We start from the raw sequence: 22,803 nt of genomic DNA, 5'->3' as shown, positions 1-22,803 counted from the left end.
TGTGATCAGATCTGCATTTTTGAAAAGATCCCTGTGGCTGCTGTGGAGAGAGGAAGGGAGGTGGTGGAGGCAGAGTGGATCCAGGGAAACCAGTGAGAAGGGGGTCCGGTTGTCCAGGTAGGAGATGACTGTAGCTATGGACTAGGGTGGAGACTGAGAAGATGGAGAGGAAACATCGACAGAACCTGGTGATGGATTGGGTGGTAGGGTCGAGGAGACAGGTAGCGGACATGACGTCTGGGTTTGACGCCTACAGGACTGGCTGGGTGCTGGTGCCTCTCATGGAAGTGAGAAACCCTGGGGGAGAACCACATCTCGGCTTCAGACTTAGGCTGGTCTATGGTGCTTTGGGGATATCCAAGTGGAGGGCGCCTGCAGGCAGGGGTGGATTTGCAGCTCAGAGAGGAGGTCGGAATGGAAACTGTAAATTTGCAAGTCATCTGCATGTGGGTGGAAACTGAAGCCAGGGGCGTAATGAGACTGCTTCATGAGAGCATGCCGTGAGAAGAGGAGTCAGGGGGAGAACCTTTAGGGACACAAACGTACAAGAAGGAACAGGAAGTGGCTTCCTTCCTGGGGTGCAGGAAGATGAGACTAGCTTGGTGGAGCAGCCAGACAGTAAGAGGAGACCAGAAAGTCGCATCGCGGAGGTCTTCCTCTGAGAGACTTATGGAAAGCAGACTGGATCCACGTGCCAGTTGAGGTGCTCTGGGCTGCAGGGAACAGAGACCCATTCAGCTGACTCAGACAATAAAGCTACTCACGTCACATACTGCAAAGTCCAGAGGCAGCATATGCTGCGGGCTTCAAGGTGTTTTTTCAGTGGCTCCCTGATCTCATCAGGAACGTGGGCTTTTCCCTTCCCTCCGCTCCGCCGCCCAGGGTGTGGGCTTCATGCTAAGGCTGGCTCCCTCCATGGTCACAAGATGACCTGCTCCCTTGTTCATGTTTGGGGGGAAGAGAGACCTTGCTTCCTGTCTCTTAAAAAAGGAAGCAGCAAAGTTTTGAATAAGCTTCCAGCAAAACTCCCCTCAAGTTTCATGGCCAGAATTGAGGCATATACCCATTTCTCAGCCCATGGGGGATGAGATTACTCTTTGACCAGTCAAGACCACCCCCTACGCTGATGTTCAGTCCCCAGATTGCATGGCTGCCAATCAAGGAAGGAGGAATGGGTGGATGATAGACCACTACAGCTGAGCCGGATAGTCACCGGGCACCCAGTATCCACTCCCATCTCCCGCTAGGGTGCATTCTGTATTGCATTTGGAGAGTTAAAAACTGCATTTCTCAGACTTCCTTGCAGCAAGGTTACTGACAGTGGTGTGGGTTCTGCTGGTTGGATGCACTTCTGCTGAATTCGGATGGCAGAAGTGGGTAGGGGCCATTTTCTTATTACCTCGTCACTTTCTACTGGCAAGATGGTCCTGGAGGCACTAAGTTTTTCCGTAACAGCGTTCCATCATCGAGCCACCAGCATAGCGGGAGATGGGAGATGGAGGTAGTGGCAGGGCCCTCCTGGTCCCTGAGTCGCACCTATAGTGCTGTATTCTTGAACTCAGTGGTTCCATGAGCCTCCTGCCTCCCCCGCTCTGGTTGTGGAGGAGCCAGCAACTTAGCTGGTGGGCCAGTTCTGTGAGGATGTTCTGGGGGTCCAGCTGAGGGCTCGCCCCTGAAGTCCTTCTATCAGTTTTGTCAGCAGCCAATTCCCTGTATTAAATTACTTCGTGATGCAAAGGAATTTAATACAGGGAATTAGATGTTTATAAAATGCAGATCTGGAGTGGGTTCTGTTGCCTGGACCTGAAACAAACGTCATCGATGCAACAGCCAGTCAGGAGCATGTGCAGCCACCGAGGACTGGGTGTGGATGGCTAGAGAAGGCATCTGGTGCCTGGGCCCCAAACCCCGATGGAGACTTTGTGATTGTTCCCACACTGCTGTCATCGCTGGAGACACCGAGCACATCGCTCAGGACGCAGCCTCCCGTCCGGAGGTGTGTAGAGGGAAAGGCAGAGGCACTAGGGTGAGTCTGAAAGTTGAGTGCATTGCCTAAAAAAGGAGGAAACCAAACCAGAAAGGTGGCCCCAGGGGTGATGGGGCTCCAGCCTGGAGCCCCCACCCCCCAGCCCGGCATCCAGCCCTCAAAGCACATGGCCCCACCTCTCGGGGAGTCTGTGTTGGGGGTTGGAGTTAAGTGGCATGGGGTTGGTGGTCCCCAGTGAGGTTTCTAGTAAGGTAAGGGCAGCTTTGTATCTTGAAAGATCACCAAGGCAGCTGGCAAGGAGGATGGACTGGTTATCCAACATCGTCCTGGACACTTTTGGCCACAGGGAGCTCACAAGCTCTAGGGGCAGCTCACTGTTTTCAGACAGTTTTGCCTGCTGAGCCAAAGCCAACCTTTTTGCATGCACACACTTGCTGCATGAATGACCAATAGGGCCGGGCAGACTCCCCCAGAACAGCAGGAGATGAAGTGGAGAAGAATACAGGAGTTGTAAACTGGCTGCCACGGGACAAATCTGGTCCACAGTTGTATTTGTTTGGCTGGTGTAGTTAATTTGAATCTCAGTTCTTTAAGGTGAGACATCTCTTTTCTGTTACACAGGCTCCACCATTCCCTAATGTCTTAAGGTAACCTGTTTTACTCTCTTATGTTTTTAATCTGGTTCTTGAACTCTTTGGGTTTGTGACCCCAGTGTTTGAGGAATAGTTAGGATTGAGGATGCCTGGGACCATGTCCATGTCAAGGGACCCCTGGAGCTGTGCGACCCCTTGTGGCTACAGGGAGGGAAATAGAGTAGAAAAAATCGGCTGCCTCAGACGCCCTCCTCTCCCCCTACCCCCCTAGTCCCCACCACAAGGTCCAGAGGCGCTGTTGAGTGGCCAAAGTCCCTTTAATATCCCTGAATTGCGTTACAAGTAATACTGCTGGAGGTGAGGAAGGGCAGGGGATGGGGGGAGAGGGAGGAGGGGAGCGCCAAGCGCTCGTACAAAATATGGCCAAAGGCTTAGCATGCATGGAAAATTATTGCTGTCGGAAATTCCTATTTACAGGGTCAACCCCCTCCGTAATTGCTTCTGCGACCCCTCTGCCTCCCCCATCCCTGCCGCCTCCCGTCCCTGGTGGGCCTGGAGCTGAGAAGCCCTAGGGAAGTTCCCCTGCGCCAGAGGCCCCTCCAGTCTCCACCCTCCTTTGTGGCTTGGAGGAGCGGGGGAGGGTCGGAGAATCCGGGACCCCTGCCCCGAGCTGGGCCCCTAGCGACGGGGCAGAGGCGTGTGCTTAAAGCAGAGGGAACCAGGGCCGGTGAGCGCGGAGGGGTGTGCTTCGGTCCTCGCCCGGGCATGCAAAAGCGCGGCGGGGGAGGTAGTGGCGGCCAACGGGGGTGCCTGGCAGCCCCGGCCCCTCTGCCCGGGAGAGTTGCATAGACGTGGCCGGGAGGGACCGCTCCTCCCGGGGAGCGGAGCGGGCCGGAGGCCCCAGCGGGGTCCGGGGCTCAATCGGTCCCTGGAAGCTGGGGTCCCTCGAGAAGAGGAATAAATCGGAAACAAATCGAGGAGGCGCCTCTCTCCGGTCTCCCTGGAGTGGGAGTGGAAGGCTCTGGAGACGGGGACCTGCCCCACGCCTGGACCTCCTCACGCCCCCATCCCGCCGTCGAGGGTCAGCAAGCTACCCCTCCCGTTCCGGTGCCCCCTTCCCCAGCGAGCTCAGGCTCTGAGGAGGGTGGGGCTTCTCCCTCACTCCAGGCCGGGTGTGTGTGGGGGGAACAGCCCTCGATGGCCTTTGCTGTCCCTCTCCTTGCCTGGCTCCCTGACCTCCCAGTCCAGCTGGGGAAGCCAAACTGTCCCTGGGTGAGGCCAAGAGATTAAATAGAATAATAAATAGATAAATAAATAAATACACAAATAAATAACTGGAGAGGCCCAGCCGGACGGGGGAAAGGGCATTTGTGAGGTGCCCCAGACCTCCCCCCAACAAACAAGGAGGGTACCTGTAGTCCTGGGGGTGGGGGAAAGTGCTCACAATCTGGGGAGAGGGCAGCTCAAGGCTGGCAGCCGAGGGAGGGGCTGTCCTGGGGTGAGACAGGGGCTACATGCGGGGGCAGGGCCTGATGGACCCCTCCAGTCTGCCCCAGGCCGGGTGAACTCAGAGGGGTGAGAGCTGCTCCAGGGATGAGCGCGAGGGGGTCTGGAGAGAGTAAGAGGTGGGAGTGAGAAGGCCCCCAGGACTGACAATGTGTGTGAGCGTGGGGATGGTGGTGGCCGCGGTGTGTGAATGGCTGGACCCTGGAGGGGATCAGGAACAGACTGGGACTCCAAGAGGGGTGAGGAGTAGATCCCTGGATGGGCACGCGCACAGGGAGACTGGACTGGGTCTTGGAGGTCTGGGGTTGGAGTGGGGTCCGGGGGCCGCAGGGTCTGCGTCCTGCTGGGAATGGGGAAACCAAGGCAGGTGTGAGAGGCAAGGATAGGTTTGGGCCTTAGATTGGGGGCTCCGAGAGAGGAATGGTCAGAGAGCGTCAAAAAGGTCTGAAAGTTACAAGGGGAGAGGTACAGGGTCTGGGTGGGCGAAGATTCCAGCTCTGAGGCCTGGGAGAGGTGCGGACCTGGTGCCTGAGTTGGGAGCCTTGGGGGCATGGCCAGGGGGTCAAGGTCCGAGTCTCGGTAGCCGGAAAGGACGAGGGTGGGGCTACACTGAGGAAGACAGTGCCAGAAGGGAGTGACGGGTTTGGGGGCTGGAGAGAAAAGTTCCTGGTTGGGAGGCTGGGGGGGGGTCCCCACGAGGGGCGTGGGAGGGAAACGCAGCTGGAGGGTGGAGAGGGCGCAGAGGGCGCGCGTGGGGGGCCCGGGGGGCGGCAGGGGCTCAGCTGGCGGGCCCGGCGGGAGGCGGCGGGGGCGGCTCGGCGCCCTTGACGCACGCGGCCTCGCAGTGCTTGTGGAGGTAGGACTTGAGCGCGAAGCTCTTGTCGCACTGGCGGCAGCGGTAGTGCTTGAAGGCCGAGTGCGTCTGCATGTGCGCGCGCAGGTTGGAGCGGTCGGCGAAGGCCTTGCCGCAGTGCGCGCAGCCGAACGGCTTCTCGCCCGTGTGCGAGCGCATGTGGCCCTGCAGCAGCCAGGGCCGCGAGAAGGCCTTGCCGCACACGCCGCACTTGTGGCGCAGGTTGTGCGTGAGCACGTGCATGGCGAGCGCGGGCATGGACACGTACGCCTTGCCGCACGTGGGGCACTTGCGCGCCAGCTGGCTGTCCAGGCTGCGGTGCGTCTGCTTGTGGCGGCTCAGGTTCGACGACGTGGCGTACGTTTTGCCGCACTCGGCGCACGCGTGCCGGTGCCCGCCCCCCGCCGGCGCCCCCGCGCGCCCCGCGCGCCCCCCGCCGCCGGCATCCCCCGCGCCCCCCGCGTCCCCGCCGCGCCGCCGCCGCGAGCGGCCGTCCGAGATGAAGAAGGCGTCCATGGAGTAGCTGTCGGTCACGGCCGCCTCCCCGCGGAAGTAGCGCGCCGACAGGCTGGACTGCGGGCTTTCGGGGTCGCTGTACTCCTCGGGCGCCGCCGGCGGGTACGCGGGCTCGGCCGGCGCGAGCTCCAGGCCCGGCTTCTGGTCCGCATCGTAGCTGCTGGGGGGCAGGCAGTGCGGGGCATAACCTGGAGGGGCGAGAGGGGAGCAGGCAGGAAGGTGAGGCCCCGGGTCACCCGCGCGCCCCCCAGCTCGGCCGCCCCGCGGGCGCTCTTGGAAGAGGATGGTTGCTTGTAAGACATTGGTCGCTGTCGTGCGCCTCTGCTCTTGGCGTCAGGCTGCCTGGGTCAGATCCCTCCTCCGTGGACCACAGTGAAAATACCGCCCACCCCATCCTCGTGGAGCGCGGGGCCCTGTGTGCTGGCTTTGTGTTCTCTTAAGTGCTCACAGACACGCAGGGGAGGTCTTATTATTACAGCCGCTTTACAGATAGAGAAACTGAGGCGTATAGTCTAAGCTCACAGCTTGTAAGTGATGGAGCCAGATTCAAGCCTTTGCAGGCTGACGCCGAAGCCCATGCTGTCTTTATTCCAACGACATCCTGCCATTCCAATGCTATAACTTCTCTGAACCTCGGTTTCCTCATCCACAAAATGGAGCTTATAATTGGACACTCCTTCCCAGGGTCTTTGGAAGGACTGAGTGAAGTGATGGAAAGAACCATGTATTAAGCGCTTACCGTGTGCCAGTAAGCACTTGATGCTTCACGCATGTTAGCTCATTTAACCATCACAGACCCCGCCGAGTAGGTACTATTATAATCCCCATTTTACATATAAGGAAATTGAGAAAGAGAGAGGGAGCGCACAGTAATTGCTGTATAAATGTTAGCTATTATAATTATGCTTTTTACTTGCTCGAAAAAGTGACTTCACTGAAGATTATTTAATTGTCTGCCTCCCCCACCAGACTGTGAGCTTCCCGGGGCTGGATCCGTGTGCCCAGCATGTGCCAGGCTCTGGAGAGGGGTACGGTGAATAGATGGTGCCTAAATGGATCTCATGCTGTTAGACCCACCTCGCAGGGCGGCTGGAGGGTTTCAGAGGTCAAGGGTGTGGCGTGGAATAGGTGTTCCAGGAGAGGGACCTCCTTGTCCTTGCTCCCAGGCCTGCCTTGCTCCCTGCTCCACTGGAAGCCTTCTGGAGTGCCCCCTGTGAGGACTCCCCTCCCCGCGCTGCTCCCTTCCCTCTAGAGTTGGACCAGAAATCCTGTCCATCTTGGGTTTGCGTGATTGGTGGGTGGGCTGGCTGTGGCTCTCCTGGGGGATTCCACAGGGGCTCCCCGGGGGCAGGGGCCACCGGATTTGTCTGTGTCTCCCAGTGCCTCGCATGGCCCTAGCACCCTCCTGAGAACCCTGGAGCCTGGGCCCCCTGGAGAGTTCCTGGCAGACATGCACAAACGTATCAACCCGGCACTAAACTAACAAGTGTTTCCATCGCCCTTTGATTCTGGAGGACAGTGGAGGTTAGGGCTCTTTCCGAGGTTTCACAGTGGGGGAGTGGCACAGGGGGCGTTTGGTCCTCTCCTTCGGACCCCTGAGATCTGTGTCGCCCCCCCCCCCCACCCCAGCCTCCCCTACTCAAGTGAGCGGATGGCAGAGGGTTTTTGTAAGCAGGGAGCCAGATTCCGAGCCTGCCTTCCTTCAAACGGCCTGCCTGATTGGGCCTCCGTGCCTCGGCCTCTCTTCTGGCATTTGGGATGGTCACAGGGGGAAGTCTGTGCAAACTGTCCCCCAACCCTGAAGGCCAGGGTGTGCCCTTATTTTTCCCTCTCTCCCTTCAGCTGCCTGCACATGCAGTGATGGGGGCTTGTGGGGGTGCGTGACTCAGCAGGGAGGCACTCTGTGGTCGGATGCAGAGGGCAGTGGCCCTGTCAGTTCTGAAATGGGTGGGGCACTTGCCCAGCCTCTCAGCACCCCGCTCCTCCCTGCTATCTGCCTTTGGTCTGGAGCTTCCCCTACCTCCCATTCCAGGATCAGTCCTGGTACTCAGGCCCCAAAAAGTTCGGGGAGTATTGTTTGAAACTGAGTTAAATACCCATTGGCTACTCCCAGACCCCCTCTTTCTCCTTCTGTCTTTCTTCCCATCGTGATTACTGATGATGATGGCAGCTAATATTTATTGAGCGCTTACTATGTGCCCAGCTCTGTGCTGAGAGCTTCACTCCCATCACCTCACTGGATCATCACAAAAATCCTTGAATTACAGATAAGGAGGCCGAGGTGTAGAATGGTGGTGGTACTTGCTCAAGGGGTGGAGCGAGGGTTGGAAGCCACTGCAGTGCTCCCCCCATTTTCTACTCACTGAGGGTCCCTGAGGAAGGGGCGGTGGCTGGGCTGTTCACCTCCCATCTCTAGGCCCCCAGCTAGTGGGCACTCAATAAGTATTTGTGAAATGGGTAATAAAGATTTGCCAGGCCAGCCTCACCCCCTAGCCCAGCAGGGTCTGCTACAGGCCATTCTCTCTGCTTGTCCCTGGTCTTGGGACAACTTGATTCCCCAACACAGACTGTAGCCGGGTGACCTTGAGCAGGTCATGCATCTTTCTGCACCTCAGCTCCTTTCTCTAGATATGAGGATAGTAAAGAATCCATTTGGAGGGGGTCACCGATCATGTGACCAGGCCCTGGCATGTTCTGTCATTAGAAGAATGGCATATCGTTTAAGAACGCAACTTGAGTGCCACACAGCCTAGACTGAGTTCCGCTTTACTATTCCCAGCTGTGTGATCTTGGACAAACTTCTTGACCTCTCTGTGCTTCTGTTTCCCCAGCTGTAAATGGGGAATCATAAAAGCACATAACACATACAGTTGCAGTGAGGAGCCCATGAGTAAACAAATGTAAGTGAAAAGTGGCCAGATAATAACGAACACTCCTGGGGCACTTGTGTGTCAGACATGATTTAAAGGCCTCACACACAAATGCATTCCAGCCTTATGACTCTTAAGGTTGGTACCGTCTTACAGATGAGGAAACCGAGGCACAAGGTAGTTAAGTAACAAGCCCAGGGTCGCACAGCTAGTAACTTAGAGCCAGAATTCTCACCCAGGGCCTGGCACATTGTAAACCCACAGTACACGTTGGCTGTTATTACTAAGAATAACAATCTCCCCAGGTGAGTTTGTGTGCTGCGGTTTTCTCGGCGTCAGCCCAGACTCCTCTTGCTGCTCCTCTCTGGGCCTCTGTTTACTCCCCCAGCGTGTGTGATTTCTACCTCCTCTCCTGGGCGGCTCCATGAACCAGGTGGTCCTCACCCCAACTGGGCTCCCTGCCCCTGGCGCCCTCTGGTGGCGGCCTGCGGCACTCCAGCACCTACTCCAGTCCCTGCGGGGGCTCTTGACACAGAAATAGGGGCGCCTCAAACAAAGGCTGCTCTCTGCATAGGGAGGGATGCGGAATTGCCTTGGGGGCTGGAATCGTGGGGCCAGGCCTGGTGCAGCTGTGGAGTTTGGCGTGCACTGCCGGCGGGGGATCAGATTAGCAGGAGGTGGTTCTAACTTCCTTTGTGACCTTGGCCGGTTGCTTAACCTCTGGTCCAGGTCTGTCCAGGAAGAAGGTCGGCTGCATACTCTAAAGACCCTTTCTGCCCCGTGGCTGAATAGATGTCTCAGTGATGCCCATTGTCCTGTCCCCGCCCCACAGCCCCCATCACCTCCACCTTGTTCTCCACGACCTCTCCCTAGCTGGGTGACCTTGGGCAAGTTGTTTAACCTTGTGGTGCCACATTTGTGTAAGGGAGCTCATAATAGGACTGAATGAATCATTGCCTGTAAAGTGTACAATTCCTGGCACGCAGCAGCCTCTCAAGCTGTCGTTATTATTGCCATTACTATTATCCCTGCATTTCCTGGTGATAGCCTTCTAATCTGCCAGAGTGAGAGACACACATGGGGGTCCCAGGTTGCCCAAGGTGACCTTGGGTAAACCACCCCACCTCTCTGGGCCTCAACCCTGGAGGCTCCTTTAGGACACCATAGGCCATGCTCTTCTAAGTTTGTGTGTCAAAACCAGATGGATTTGGAGTGCCTTCCTCTGCCCCACAGGTGACTGTGGAAGGCTGAGCTGCCTGTCCCCCAGCTGACAGGGGGAGACAGGGCTCTCTTGCTTAGATCTCGAAAGAGGCAGGGAGGGACCCAGGGAGAAGAGCCAGGTCTCTTCTCCTGGCCCTTTTACTCATACCCTAGCTGTGTGACCTTCGGCAAGTCACACAGCCTCTCTGGACTCAAATCCCACATTTGAGGGCAAGGGACCAGAGCCACTCCTGCCACGTGAGGCTATGGGGAAGGCTCAGAAACAGTTTGGAGATGTGTAGATGTCATGCACGTGTCACCTGAGAATGACTTGGTTTTCCCTGCCCAAGAGTCTTGATGTTTTAGATGGAAGCTGCCAAATCCATTAAAAAAAAATCCTGCACCCAGAGGAGTGGTGGGAAGGGAATTTTATGAGAACGAAGGTGCTGGGCCCTCTGCAGACACTGTCTCACCCACTGACGCCTTGGGGTAAGGTGGGGGCAGGAGGCATCTCCACCAAGTCCTACTGCTGCTTCCCTCCTGAGCCCTCCCCGTGTGCCAGGCACTGCACTAAGCCCAGAGGGCTGGGGATGGGAGAGGATTGGCCAAGGTCACTGAGGACGAGTTAGGCTTGACACCCGCCAACGCCTGTGGTTTTTCCAAAACTCCTGAGCGGCCGTGGAGGTGTGCTGGGGGAGGGAGGATTTCCAGGTGGTGGGGACGAGAGATGGTGGGTTTCTTCAAATCCACCCTCCAGTTGGCCTGTGTCTGATGGGATGATGGGGTGCGGGAGGTGGGGAGAAGCTGTTCTAGAAAGTGCTCCAGCCCCTTGTAAATTTTTGTAAATAATAATAATTAATAAAAGTAATGACTAACACTTATTGAGCACTTACTGTGTACAAGGCACCTGCTCAGTGCTTTATGCATATTTGCTCATGTCTAAGGGAGCACAATGGTCACTTCTTCCCGTGCCCTAGTTCTGCTGAGGCCCAGAGAGGGGCCTTGACCTACCTCAGGTCACAAAGCGACTTCTCATCAAAGCTAGGTTGGCCTCTTGTCTCCCAGTCCAGGGCTCCTTTTCCCTGTCTCTCCCAGATTCCCAGGGTCCCAAACTCCCTCCAGGGAATTTCCAGCCCTGGTCCCACTTCTCTGTCTCTAGATCGGCAGAGAAAGAGAGGGGCCGGTGGGGGGCCAGCTTCCCAGGTGGCCCACTTTCCTGAGGAGGGCCCAGCCGTACTGGGGGGGGGGGGGGCGGTGGCTGAGGGGCTGCTGCATGGGTATATTTAGAGCTGCTTCTTGCTGTGCCAGGGCCTCAGGCCTCAAGAATCAGCTCCAGCCAGCTGAGCAGAAAGCCAGGTCTGTCAGCAGCAAAGTGGGATAAAAATAGTTTCTCCTGTCTGCTCAGAGCTGGGCAAAGGGGCTGGTGCCTCCCCCTCCCCTTATTATAGCATCTTTGTTAGCGGTTCCCTGGGCACTGGACCAGAAATAACACCCACCTCCTCCAAGGGCCTGACAGCTGGTACACCTGCCCACTGGGGAGGGTCTCTGAGTCCACACGAGCAGGGGGCACAGCAAGGTCTGGTCTAGCATGACCAGGGCTGTAGGCGTGGGGCTGATGCCCACTGACCCAGGCCCAGGGAGTGTCTAGAGGATTCCAGGGCCCCTCCCCACCAACCCCACCTCCTGAAATCCCCATATTCTGTTTTTTCCTGACTGTGACCCAATTTCTGTGGCCCACAGGGAGGTCCACAGCTCTGCAGGAATCAATAGGAAAGATTTTCAAGGAGCTGTGGAGATGGGGTGGGTGGCTGAGGGTCTTGAATTTCCCAGCACTGCTTGGGGGAGCGCCTGCTGCTCCCTCAGAGGAATCTCCCCTGGGCCTTTCCTGGGCCTCTTCCAGAGACAGGGTTTCTCGCACGGTGAGCATGGTCTCTCCAGCCCTCCTGCTTTCTGCCCTTCCTCTCTCTGCCCCAGAAGGGTGCAGTCAGAGGACCCGTTCCAACCTCCCTTCCTACGCGAGGGCTGGCCGTGGACACTCCACTCCAGGGGCCACCACAGCCGGGAAGGAGGCCAAGAGTTCTGGGGCCCTCATCTCTCTCAGCGGTGTCTCGCCGTGCCCCCCAGAGGGCCTCCAGGATGTGGGGACCCCTAGAACACGCAGATGAAGCAGCCCCCAGGGAGGTGTGACAAGGTCCACTGTTTATGCCTTTCTGACCTTGGGCAAGTCATGGACCCGCACTGGCCGCGGGTTCGCCTCGGCAGGTTGGGGCTGACCCTCCTCTGCCAGTGCTGCCGTTTGCCCGCAGTGTGTGTGGGGGCAGATTTGGGGATGTTTAAATTGCTGTGCTGACACACGGCCTATATGCACTCTCCTGCCCGCCCTTAGGGACCACAAACACACTGTCTGAAGAGTGGATGCTCAGCTCGGGTCCCTCATGTCCCCGGTGTGACCCCAGGCTTTAGGAGGGACTGTGGGCCCCAGATTCCATATCCCACATGGGCCCTGTTATTCTACACTCCCACTAACTAATTCTTAGGAAAATCAGATTTCTGGGTCCCCAGAAAGAGCTGAAAGAGATCAAGTTCAACTGCTTCATTTCATGAGAGGGAAACTGAGGCTGGAGTTGGGGAAGATTAGACCAAGGCCACAGAGAAAGCTAACAGTGGATCTGAGACTTGAGCCCAGCCAGCCTTGAGAATGGACCTGGACGTGAACTTGGACTAGAAATTGGACCTGGATCTTGATCCTGGACCCTGAACGTTGACCTGGACCTGATCCTGGACATTGAAACTTGAACTTAGACATGGATTATCCTGAATCTCAGATGGAACCTATAACCTCATACATTGACCTTGGATCTAGACCTTGGACCTGGTCCTAGACCTAAGCCTGGGTGTAGACGTTGGACCTGGACCGCAGGTCTGGACATGGATGTTGGGCTGGATGTTGGACCTAGACTCTGAGCCGGGACCTCTGACATGTCTCTAACCTGGGCCTTGGATGTGAGTGAAGACAGATATGCCAGGGGAAGTCGTGGTTAAAGAAGACCCAGATGGGCCTGCTGTGTGTCCTTGGGCACCTCCCCAGCCTTCTCTGGGCTCCTTCTGCCACTGGATTGGGGCAGTCCTTTTGCATCCCTGCTCCCCAGATGGACTTTCCTAGGTGCAGGGTGGTTGGGGACTTTCAGCCGGGCTCCTGGGCCTGGCCTGGAGCGACTCCCTGGCGCCATCAGAGGGCGTGAGCGGAAGCGGGTGCTGGTATAATGTGGTCGACTAAATAAGCCTATGGGTAGAAGCGGGAGCTTCCTCAGCCTGCCGGGGAGGCTTAATGTAGCCGCGGAGGGCGGACACCCGCGTTATTGGATTGGCATTGATCCTCATCTCCCTGGGTTGCATGCACTCTGAAGGAGTATGGGGGCAGGACGGAGCGGGGTGCTGAGGAAGGGGTACCTGGCGCCGGCCGGAGTCCAGAGTTAGGGTGTAAGGGGAGGTAGACACTCCAGGGACAGTGAAGATGTCCTTAGCGGTGGCCCACGGAGACCACAGCCAAGCTCATGGGTGAGCAGCAGCCTTCTCTGGGATGGCTGAGAGTCCACAGCATCCCCCGGGATGGGGCCAGGGCCCGCGAAGGGGTGGGTGGGCTTGGTGGCGCTGGAGGGCGAGGTGGTTCTGCGAGGGTGAGGAGGATGTGAGTTGGCATCTCCCTGAGAGACTGAATCTGTGCTCAGCATCACCCAGGGGAGAGGAGGCGAAGGGCAGGCTGCATGGAGGCAGAGCCCAGTGCAGGAGCAGGGCGAGCCAGCCGGGGGGGGGGTGGGGGGGGGTGGGGGGGGGGGTGGGGGGAGAGGCATTGTACTGGGGACCGGGTGAGGTTCCATCTGGTTTTCCTCCTTTGGGGAGCTCTGCAGAGACACCTGGCACATCCCCCATTTGGGGGGCTTCCCCTTCCCTATTTAGGGGTTCTGTGGGTTCTGGAGCCCAGATGCACCTGCTGCACCCTCTGCCCAGCCCACAGAAGCTGAACAGGAAGGCAGCATGAAGCAAAGAAGAGCATCGCGTGTGTGTGTGCATGTGTGTGTGTGTCTGTGTGTGTAGGAGGAGTCCTCCAGGAATTCTCCAGCAGCCAGCACTCCCAGGCATTCCCCAAGCTGGGGGTACACTTCTTTAATTTAGGGTCCTGCATCTTCGTCAGCTAGGAGCCAGTGGTTCCTCTGACCTCCACATTCACAGGCCCCCTCCCTGTCCCACTGGATTCCCCTCCCACCAGCCCCATCCTGACCCTGCAGCCTTTGCTGCAGGAATGGCTTGTAAGAGGATCTTTCTAATAACTGGAACTATCTCCAGCCCCAGGCCCTCCCTCCTCCCTCCCTCTCTCCTCCCCCCTCCCTCCTTCCCTCCCTCACTCTCCCCCTCCCCCCCCTCCTCTCTTTCTCCTTGTTTACCCAGCACACTTACACACGCTGGGAGAGAAAAACGTCGGCTCAGCAATTTTTCACACTTCCCTCAAACGCTCAGCAAGGTTATTTCCGGCAGAGCAGAGACAACGGGCCACTAGGAGCCAGCAGGCTCTCGAGGACCCCAGGACCCCTACCCACCGGTGGAGTGAGGGAGCCTTCACTGCCCATCTGGCCACACCCCAGGGATAGGAGAGGCCCCTGAAAACAGGACAAGGCAGACCCTGCGTTTCTCAGCCATACCCAGGCTTAAAGGGTCAGCCCAGTCTCTTGCACTAACCGTCTGATGCAGATACTGCCAAGGTGGCCAGGCCAGGGTGCCTGTCCTCACCATGGGGCAGCTTGCAGGGATGGAAGCCAAGAAAAATGCCTGGTCTCAGAAACTCTGCCACCCTTGGCCAGACATCGAATGGTAAATGTACCCCTACAGAAACCCTGAAAATGGCCTCCCTCCAGGCATCTTCAGTGCCTCCCATCTCACACTTGCCCTTCACAGAAGCTGAGCTTGTCAAAGTTAGAGAGATACTTAGCTCATGCCATCCAAATTCTCACTGCTGGGGAGGCAGAGGACCAGAGAAGGGAAGGCACTTGCCCAAGGTCACACAGCAAGTCAGAGATCTAGAGCCCAGCCCTCCCAGAGTTCCAGGCCAGATATTGGCCTATCAGGACAGCCTCAGGATTCCCCAGAGGCCAGGGAGCTGGTCTGGAGCCTTTCGGGGAAATGGCCAAAGACAGGGGCGGTTCTAGAAGATCAAACCTGGTGGAACCTCCCTAAGAACACCCTGCTTATGGCTTTGCCCTGTCCCTGCTTATTCACTCAGGGGCTCTATTCAAAGCTTTTTTGGACTGAATTCAAGGCAAGGCACTCCTCCCTCCTTCCTGAGGAACAGCCTGCAGTTTTGGCTGTGCATGAGAAATTCTCTGGGCTTCTCTGGGTTTCCTCCACTGGCCTGGGGACAGGACCGGGGGGCCTCAGGGGGTGGGAGCCCAGGGCTTTGTGTCAGTTCCCTCAAGGGATCCACATCCTAGTCTTGCAGGAATTTCACTTTCTACCCAGCTCTCCGCACACACACTCCCAGCCCTGGCACGGCCCCAGGTCCACCCTGTGTCCTGCGAGCACACAGCCAAGCCCAGCCATGTCCCTGGGCTTCTGTCCTCGACCCCAAGAGGCCCTGGGGTCAAGAAAAGAGGACAGTAGAATAAGGGACACATGAGCAAAGCAAAGAGGGGTGGTTCTCTTGGGGATCCGGGGGAGACCAGGGGCTGGTGGCTGTGGCTGTATCCCTGATCACTCTCTAATTTCTTTGACCTTGGCGAGGTCACAGAGCCCTTTGCCCAGCGCCCTCTTGCTACCTGGCTTGGCAGAGTGATGGAATGTGGGCGAAGTGCTTGGAAATCCCCGAGGCGGAAGCTCCCAGCCTCCTGGGCTCCTGCCCTTGCCATCTCAGCTCCCCCTCATCCTCAGCCCTTTCTTCTCTCCTTTTTCTCCTCTCCTCTTCCCTCCTCTCTCTCTCTCTCTCTCTCACACACACACACACACACTCCCCAAAGCTGATACCACATGTGATGTCAGATTTCTTACTGCCAAAAGGACGCCTCCTCTCCAGACACTTGCCCTGGTGGGGCCATCAGTGGAGAACTCTTTTGTGATCCACTTGATGGGGGGTGGGGTCCACAGAAGCATCTTTGCTGCTTCTCCACACCCTCCAGAGATCACCCCCTTCTGAGCCTGAATGACCTCTCTTGTCCCCCAAACCCTTGTCCCTGCAGCAACTTGCTCTGAGAAGAGATGGAGTGTGTTGGGGGTGGGGGCTCACTAGGAGCGGCAAAGCTGGCTCTGGAGGGGGTGAGAAGCTGGGAGCCGGGAGGGAGTGCAGCCAGGGGACCAGGAACCACTTTAGGGGAAGCCCTCCTAGAAATCCCTCCTAGAAATCCCCTCTTCCTCACAGTCCCCAGGACTGCCCAGCTTCTGGCAGGCATGTGGCTGAGGGTAACAAAAGAGTTGCTGAGAGAGGGGGCCTGAGAACACTTGTCCGGCATTGCTAGGGGGAGCAGGGTTGAAGGGAAGGAGGGTGCCCCCAGCTACCCCCAGGGAGTGAACCCCAGCTCCTCAGGGACTGGTGGTCCAGGCCTGCTTACCTTGCCCGCCAGGGTAGCCCACTCAGGCAGCCACCCTCCTTCCCTCAACCAGGGACAGGGGACCCTCAGACTGCCTTGTGCATTAGCCCCCCCCCCAGCACTAGCCCTTCATGGGCCCCTCTCTCTCTCCATGTTCTCACCACCCCTCACTCCAGCCCCGTTCTGGGGCCACAACTTTCAAAGTCCGGGCCGGCGCGTGGCTGCGGGATGGGCCCACCCTGCGACTTTCCCTTTGTACGGACCTAGCCTCTGCCCCGCCCGCCTGGCCCTCGGGAAGCCCCGGAGGCGCGCACAGCCCGGGAAATCTCCTCCCGGGGCTCCCTGCCGCGCGCACCCCTCCTCGTGGCCCGAGTTGGGGAGGGCCCGAACTCCCCTCCCCGCTGCTCCCCCCACCGTCGCCATCCCCGCGCAGGGTCCCACTCACCGTTGTCCCCGGGCGGCCCCCGGGCACCAGGCAGCACGTAGGCGGTCTCCAAGGGGTGGTAGGTGGGGGCCGGCACCCCGCTGCACTGAAAGCCGTCCCCTTTGATCTTCTTTACCAGGAAGGAGCGCGGCATGGTGCGACTGGCAGGGGGCTCGGCGGGGGCACTTGCGTGGGGCCCCGGTGGGGGGAGGTGGCCAGCCGGGCGCGATTGGCTGTCTGCGCGGGGTTTCAGCACTGGACAGCTCCCAGCGGGCGGCGGGCCGGCGGCAGCGCGGAGCCGGCCCCGGTGGCGGCGGCCCCGGCTCGGGCTCGGCTCCCGCTCGGGCTTGGCGGCGGCGGCGCGCAGACAGGCGATCGCTGGAGCTGTGCTCAGCACTCCGGCTGCCGGCTTTATATGGGACGCAGGCTGGAGGAGATCAGGTGGTCCCCCAGCAATGGAACTGTTCAGCGCTCTAATCCATCAAATGTCCCCCAGGACAATCGCTCCGCACACGTTCCCCTGAACCGGCGGCGGTGGGGGCAGGCCAGGCGCAGGGAGCAGCGGGCAGGCAGGAGGGGAGAAAGAGAGGACGAGGAAGGCGCAGAGATGTAGAGAGACGGAGAAAGAGGAGTGTGTGTGTGTGTGAGAGAGAGAGAGAGAGGAGAGGAGACACACGGGGGAAGACAGAAAGAGACATACAGAGGAAGAGAGAGACACACTGAAAGAGGTAGAAATAGAAACAGAGAGACCAAGATAAGGACAAAAAGACACAAGAGAGAAACAGAGAGAGAAGAAAGACAGAAATGGAGAGAAGTAGCAACACACACCTACGGGAGGAAAAGAGAGATACAAACATACAAAAAGAAAGCCCCCCAGGGACACGAAGAAAAGAAAAGAAAAGTGCGAGATGGAGGGAGAAGCCAAGGGGAGAGGAGGGAGAGTGATCTGGACAGGGGGAGTTCAGGCACATGGGGACCCAGGGAAGGGGATGCAAAGAAAAGAGTGTGAGCTCGCCAGCGGGAACCCGCCTGCCTCCAGTCCTCTCCTTCGCTCTCAGTTCTGGAGTGGCCAGTGTGGACACTCAGCTTTAATTAGAGGAAGTCGTCCCCCCAACCCAGCTGGGCCTCCCACTGAAGCCCCCTATTGGGTTTGGGGTTCAACTTTCTTCTCCCAGAACTGCTGGGGGGAGCAAGTCCCCCATGCCGATGCTGGCCCACTCAGCCGGTCCTGTTCCGGTGCCTAGCTCAGGCAGGCGCTGCAAGAGGAAGTGAAAATCGTCCAGTAATTAATTTCCCTGCTGCCGGGGGGTGGTGGTTTTGACACATCCGAGGCTGTGTCTTTCCCTGAAGCGGGGAGCAGACAATAGAGACACGTGGACTGGGAAGGGAGAGGGGGAAAGGGAGGGGGAGCGGGGCTCCCGCTGGAACTCTTTGCAGGTCAGCTCCTTTGTCTCTGAGAGGATCTGAGCAGACCCCCCCCACACCCCATCCTGACAAACCTGGGGGAGCTCCCATATCTTGGCAGGACCGAGGAGCAGGAAAACTCAGCCCTCAGCCCAGAGGCTGCTTGGCAAAGTGCCATGGTGGTGGGCTGACCTCGGAGAGGATGGGATGGCCAGTGCACCAGAGTCCCAGAATCAGACTCCAGGAATGCCAAGATCTCGTTGTTCAACAGCATTCTGCTATGAGATGCCAGGCTGATGGAGTGGGCATGTGCTTTCAGGACTAGGTCATCCAATACCAGTTGGGAGACTGAGACCCAGAGAAGGCATGGAGGTGCCTGAGGCCCCACAGTGAGTCAGCAGAAATTTCCGGTGACTCCAGTGGCCTCTGGGCACCACTGAGTCAAGAGCTAAACACAGTCTTTGAATTGTGGGTTAGAAGCCTCAGAATAGAATTGGGCCCCCGATCTTGCCAAGGCCCTGCGTGATCTGGGGGTCCCTGTCCATCTTCCCAGCTGAACTGCCTCATATTTTGCCCTCTGGGACTTTTTTTTACTCTCAGTCACTGAGAGTTGAGGTGACCACACCCTTCACACACGCACTCTGCTGTATTCCCCACTCCAGCTACACAAGCCGTACTTCTAGTCCCTCAGGCTTGCTGCTCTCTTGCTTGTCTGTTGGCCTCCACATTGCTTCCTCCGTTCAGCTTGTCCTTCTCTCCACTTCACCCTAGCTCACCCCTACTTGTCCTCAGGACTTGGCTGAGGCGTCACTTCTTCCAGGAAGTCTTCCTGACTTCCTATATTGTGGAAGGAATTAGCCCCTGAGCTTCATGGGGACAGGGACTCAGTCCCATGTTGGGCTCAGCACTCTCACAGTATGCAGTAGGGTGTCCCAGCTCCCCTACTCACTAGCCATGGGAACTTGGATAAGTTATTCAACGGCTCTGTGCCTCAGTTTCCCCACTTATAAAATGGGAATAACAATTGTTGCTAGCTCAGGGGCTGTAGGGAGCATTACAAGAGTTGCTATATATAGTAAGCTTGGAATGGTGCCAGGCATATTGTAGGTACTCGATCCATGTGAGTCTATGTGGACAGTTGTGCCCGGAGCGCCCAGGACTCACTTATGCCATGTTTGTGGGGTTCTGTGGAATAAGTGGTGACCTGAACAGTCCTAGTCCTTGCTCTCTTGGAGGTGACATTCAAGGGACAGTGGATGGACACTGAACAAGGAAACACTGAAGTCAACAAGATCCTTTCAAATAGTTGTTCAGTGCTGTGAAGATCATGAAACTGGAGCATGCCGGTACCTAGACAGGGTGGCCAGCAAGGGTCTCCTGGAAGTGGTGTCATCTGAGCCAAGACTTGAGTGACGAGATGGAGCCAGTAAGGAGAGGAACTGAGGAAAGATGCTCCAGGCAGAGGCTTCGCAAATTCGAAGGCCCTGAGAGAGCAGCAAGCTCGGGCCGAAGAGGAAGCTATTGATGGTCATTCATGGTGCTTCCGTGGTTTGGGGTCTGCACCGGGTTCTGGGATCTCTGTCCTCTAGGGGCGCCGAGTCCCTGGGGGTAAGTAAGACGAGTGGGTGCCTGTGAGCTCACGTCTGCCCGCTTGGTGGCTCTACTGTTGCAACCTCTTGCAAAGAGACGGGGAAACTGAGCCCAGAGAGCTTTGCAGGACCGTGAGAGTCTGCGGTAACTTAGGGACAGAGCTGGACTGGACTCTCCTCAGGTCTTCTCACTGGGCAGGATGGAGAGGTCATCCACCCTGAACTGACAGACAGAGGCCCCACAGAAGTCACGTGCCCAAGGTCCCGTAGCCCACTAGTGTCAGGGTGGGGATAACATCCCAGGGCTCTGGGAGGGGGCGTGGGCACCTTTAGCAGATAAAGCAGAAACCTTCAGCTCAGATGGTGAGGTTCAAAACTACCTACAGGGGTGGGGAGGCCTTAAGCATGGATGAAACTCACAATGGCTGGTGCGGTTCCATCACTAGGTTGCCAAGAAGGACCCTCTGTCCCCCAGACCTCCCCCAGCACCAGCTTACTGGCTTCAGAAAGTCCACTGTCAGGAATTCACTTCTCCAAGTCACATCAGATAAGGGAAGAATTTTACTCCCAGGAATGCCTGCTGCCGCATCAGAAGCTGGAACAAAAACCCCAGGCTCGAGCAAATGGGGAGGGAGTTGTGAAGAAGACGCCCGCTTGATGGAATATTCTACAGCTGTTAACAATGAACATACAGGGGAAAAGCTCATGGAATTATGTTAAGTGAAGGATGCAGAATCCAGAAATCTCTCACAACATGTTCACAGCTATGAACTAAAATAAAAATAAACATGCACGGACAAGTGAAAGGAGGGTGTTAGGACTGTGGGTTTGTCCTGCTTCTTCTTGTGCTCTTCAAAAAACCCTACCACCTTTCAGTCCAACAAAGATTTATCTTGAGCACTTGCTAACTACTCGTTTCTTTCTAAAGAGAAGAAATGATAAAGTTTCACAAAACGTATCAGGAGGTTTATTCTTCTGACTTTGGGGATGATAGCATTACCGGTGACAAACTTCCCCAATGACAACAGCAATTATTATTGTATCAACAGCAGCATTACTGAGCAGCTCCGTGTGCCTGGCACTGTCCTGAACACTTACCCTTCACAGAGCTGGCCTTGCCAGGGGCTCAGATAGATAGATTTAGGGTCAGCCTGTTTTCAGTTCAAGTCCGTGCTCTGCCATTTCCCAGCTGTGTGATTCTCTGTGCCTCTGTGTCCTCATCTGTGAAATGGGGATGTTAATAGGTTGGGGTGATGATTAGATGATAATTACCTGTAAATGCTTAGAGCAGTGCCTGACACACAGTGGCTTGACTTGATAAAGGTCAACTGTTTTTGTGTGGGGTGGGGGGAAGATTGGCCCTGAGCTAACATCTGTTGCCAATCTTTCTCTTTTTGCTTGAGGAAGATTGTAGCTGAGCTAACATCTGTGCAAATCTTCCTCTGTTTTGTATGTGGGTCACCACTATAGCGTGGCTGATGAGGGGTGTAAATCTGCACCCAGGATCTGAATCCAGGAACCTAGGCTGCTGAAGCAGAGCTCATGAACTTAACCACTATGCCACCGGGCTGGCCCCTAAAGATGGACTGTTTTTATTTACTTGTCTTCACCCATCTAAGCCTCAGCATGGCCTCATGGGAGAAGGCTCTGTTATTGGCCTGTTCTACGAATGAGGGTGAAATGACTGGCTCAAGGCCACATGGTTGCTGCACAGAGGCCCTAGGGAGTGTCCCATATTCTTGTGGCCCACTGCCCGCCTCCCTCAGGAGCCCTAGGCTTGGCATAATGCGTGTAGCTGGTGGAGGCTGCAGACTCAGCCCTCTCTGCCCTTCCTAGACTGCTCGAGTGTCCTCCAGATGTCAACCCTGCCCTGCCCATCACGAAGGAGGGTAGCTACCAGTGTCTTGGTGTGAATCTTGGTGCTATGTGACCCTAGGTGGCTGGCAGGGCTGCCCTGAACCTCCCTCTGCACATTTGTAAAGAGAGGATGGGGCATCATACTTGCAGGATTCACTCCATGGTGTTAGGAAGGAGCACTGCTCTGGGAGTCAGGAGCCTGATTCTAGCCCTGGCTCGGCTCCCTCTGCTCCCCTGCTGGGCTCCAGCTTTCTCATCTGTCAAATGGGCATGGGACAAGATGGTCCCTGAGCTGCTGTCCAGAACCGATAATGGAATTCTGTATGAATTCCAAGGAGGAGAGTGGCTGCAAATGCATCCGGTCCACGCCGATGGGGCTCTTTCTCTGGGAAGCATCACTTACTCTGCCCTGGTTCTCCAGCGTGTTTTATCCAGGCCTCCTTGGAGCCAAAGGAAAGAGAGGAGGAGAAGGATGAAAAGGAAGCCGTTTCACAGCTCTGCCCACCAAGACTCAGAGACGACTTGCCCAGGGGCCTGTGGTGGGTTCCGTGGAGTTTGACAAATGCGGTGCTCTCTACTGGGTCCCTTTGGTCCTCTGGGAAGCACATGTCAAAATGGAGGTGGAAGTGCAAGAGATGCCCTGGGGTTAACACCCATGAAGGAAAGAGGGGTGCATGCAGACCAAGGGCAGGTCTGACACCTGAGAAAGAAGAGGCGGGAGGTGAAGATGTGGTCGGTGGGCGTGGGTCCGTTGTGGGAGAGGAGCCTCCGGCAGGGGTGGGGCTATAACAAAGTCCGGCCAACCCGACAGGGAGCTCCAGCACAAAGATGTCCTGCACAGGAGGCCCATGCCCGCTGTGCCCAGTCCTCAGTCAGATCGTCCTGGAAGAGGCCTCGGCTTCCACACTGTGGCAGCTTGCGAAGGTCCTGCGGCTGGAGGTCTCAGCGATGGCGGTCAGTAGGAAAGCCGAGTGGCAGGCACCTCCCCACAGCCGCCACCGTGTTTTTCTTTCCTTTACTCATTTAGGAAACACTTCCAGCTCTGGGCCACGCGCCAGGCACTGATCTACGCCCTTTACCTATATTCCCGTGGTTAATCCTCACCCTTGCCTTTTGAGGCAGACAGTATTCTTAGCCCCATTTTACAGAGGGAGCAACTGAGCCCAGAGAAGTTAAGCCACTTGTCCAAGGTTTCCCAGCCAGTGGGTGATGAGCCGTGGGGCCAACCCACATGGTGAGCTCCAGAGGCAGTGCTCTGACCACTGCGCTGCCTCCTCTCCAGCTCCACAGGTCCTGGCGGCAATTTCTGAGAACATTTCCATTTCTGTTCCTCATTGGCTCGGGAGCTCAGAGCCTTGGCAGACTTCAGGAAGGGGCCTACTGGGGTGGGTGGGGGTGTGGCAGGGTCCCAGACCCTCCTGAAGCTTCTACC

The 22,803-nt window shown here is 57.0% G+C and overlaps 1 protein-coding gene across 1 annotated transcript; it reads right to left on the bottom strand.

The window, feature by feature from the left end:
- Positions 1 to 2,886: 2,886 nt before the first annotated feature.
- On the bottom strand, positions 2,887 to 17,738 carry SCRT2 (scratch family transcriptional repressor 2). The gene is made up of 2 exons (XM_023626269.2): positions 16,543 to 17,738; positions 2,887 to 5,643 (listed from the first exon to the last, which is right to left on the bottom strand). Exons 1-2 carry the CDS (start codon positions 16,673 to 16,675, stop codon positions 4,865 to 4,867), a joined length of 912 nt encoding a protein of 303 aa, XP_023482037.1. The 5' UTR covers positions 16,676 to 17,738; the 3' UTR covers positions 2,887 to 4,864.
- Positions 17,739 to 22,803: the final 5,065 nt, after the last annotated feature.

This window comes from Equus caballus, chromosome 22, assembly GCF_041296265.1.
Source record: "Equus caballus isolate H_3958 breed thoroughbred chromosome 22, TB-T2T, whole genome shotgun sequence".
Lineage (NCBI taxonomy): Eukaryota > Metazoa > Chordata > Mammalia > Perissodactyla > Equidae > Equus > Equus caballus.
This window is presented reverse-complemented; position numbering and strand designations above follow the sequence as displayed.

Bases quoted from the DNA above. Each gene is read 5' to 3' on its own strand.
- SCRT2 (XM_023626269.2), bottom strand. From the start codon at position 16,675: ATGCCGCGCTCCTTCCTGGTAAAGAAGATCAAAGGGGACGGCTTTCAG. The intron at 5,644-16,542 runs GTGAGTGGGACC...TCGCCCCTCCAG, and splicing joins GGGGCCGCCCGGGGACAACG to GTTATGCCCCGCACTGCCTG.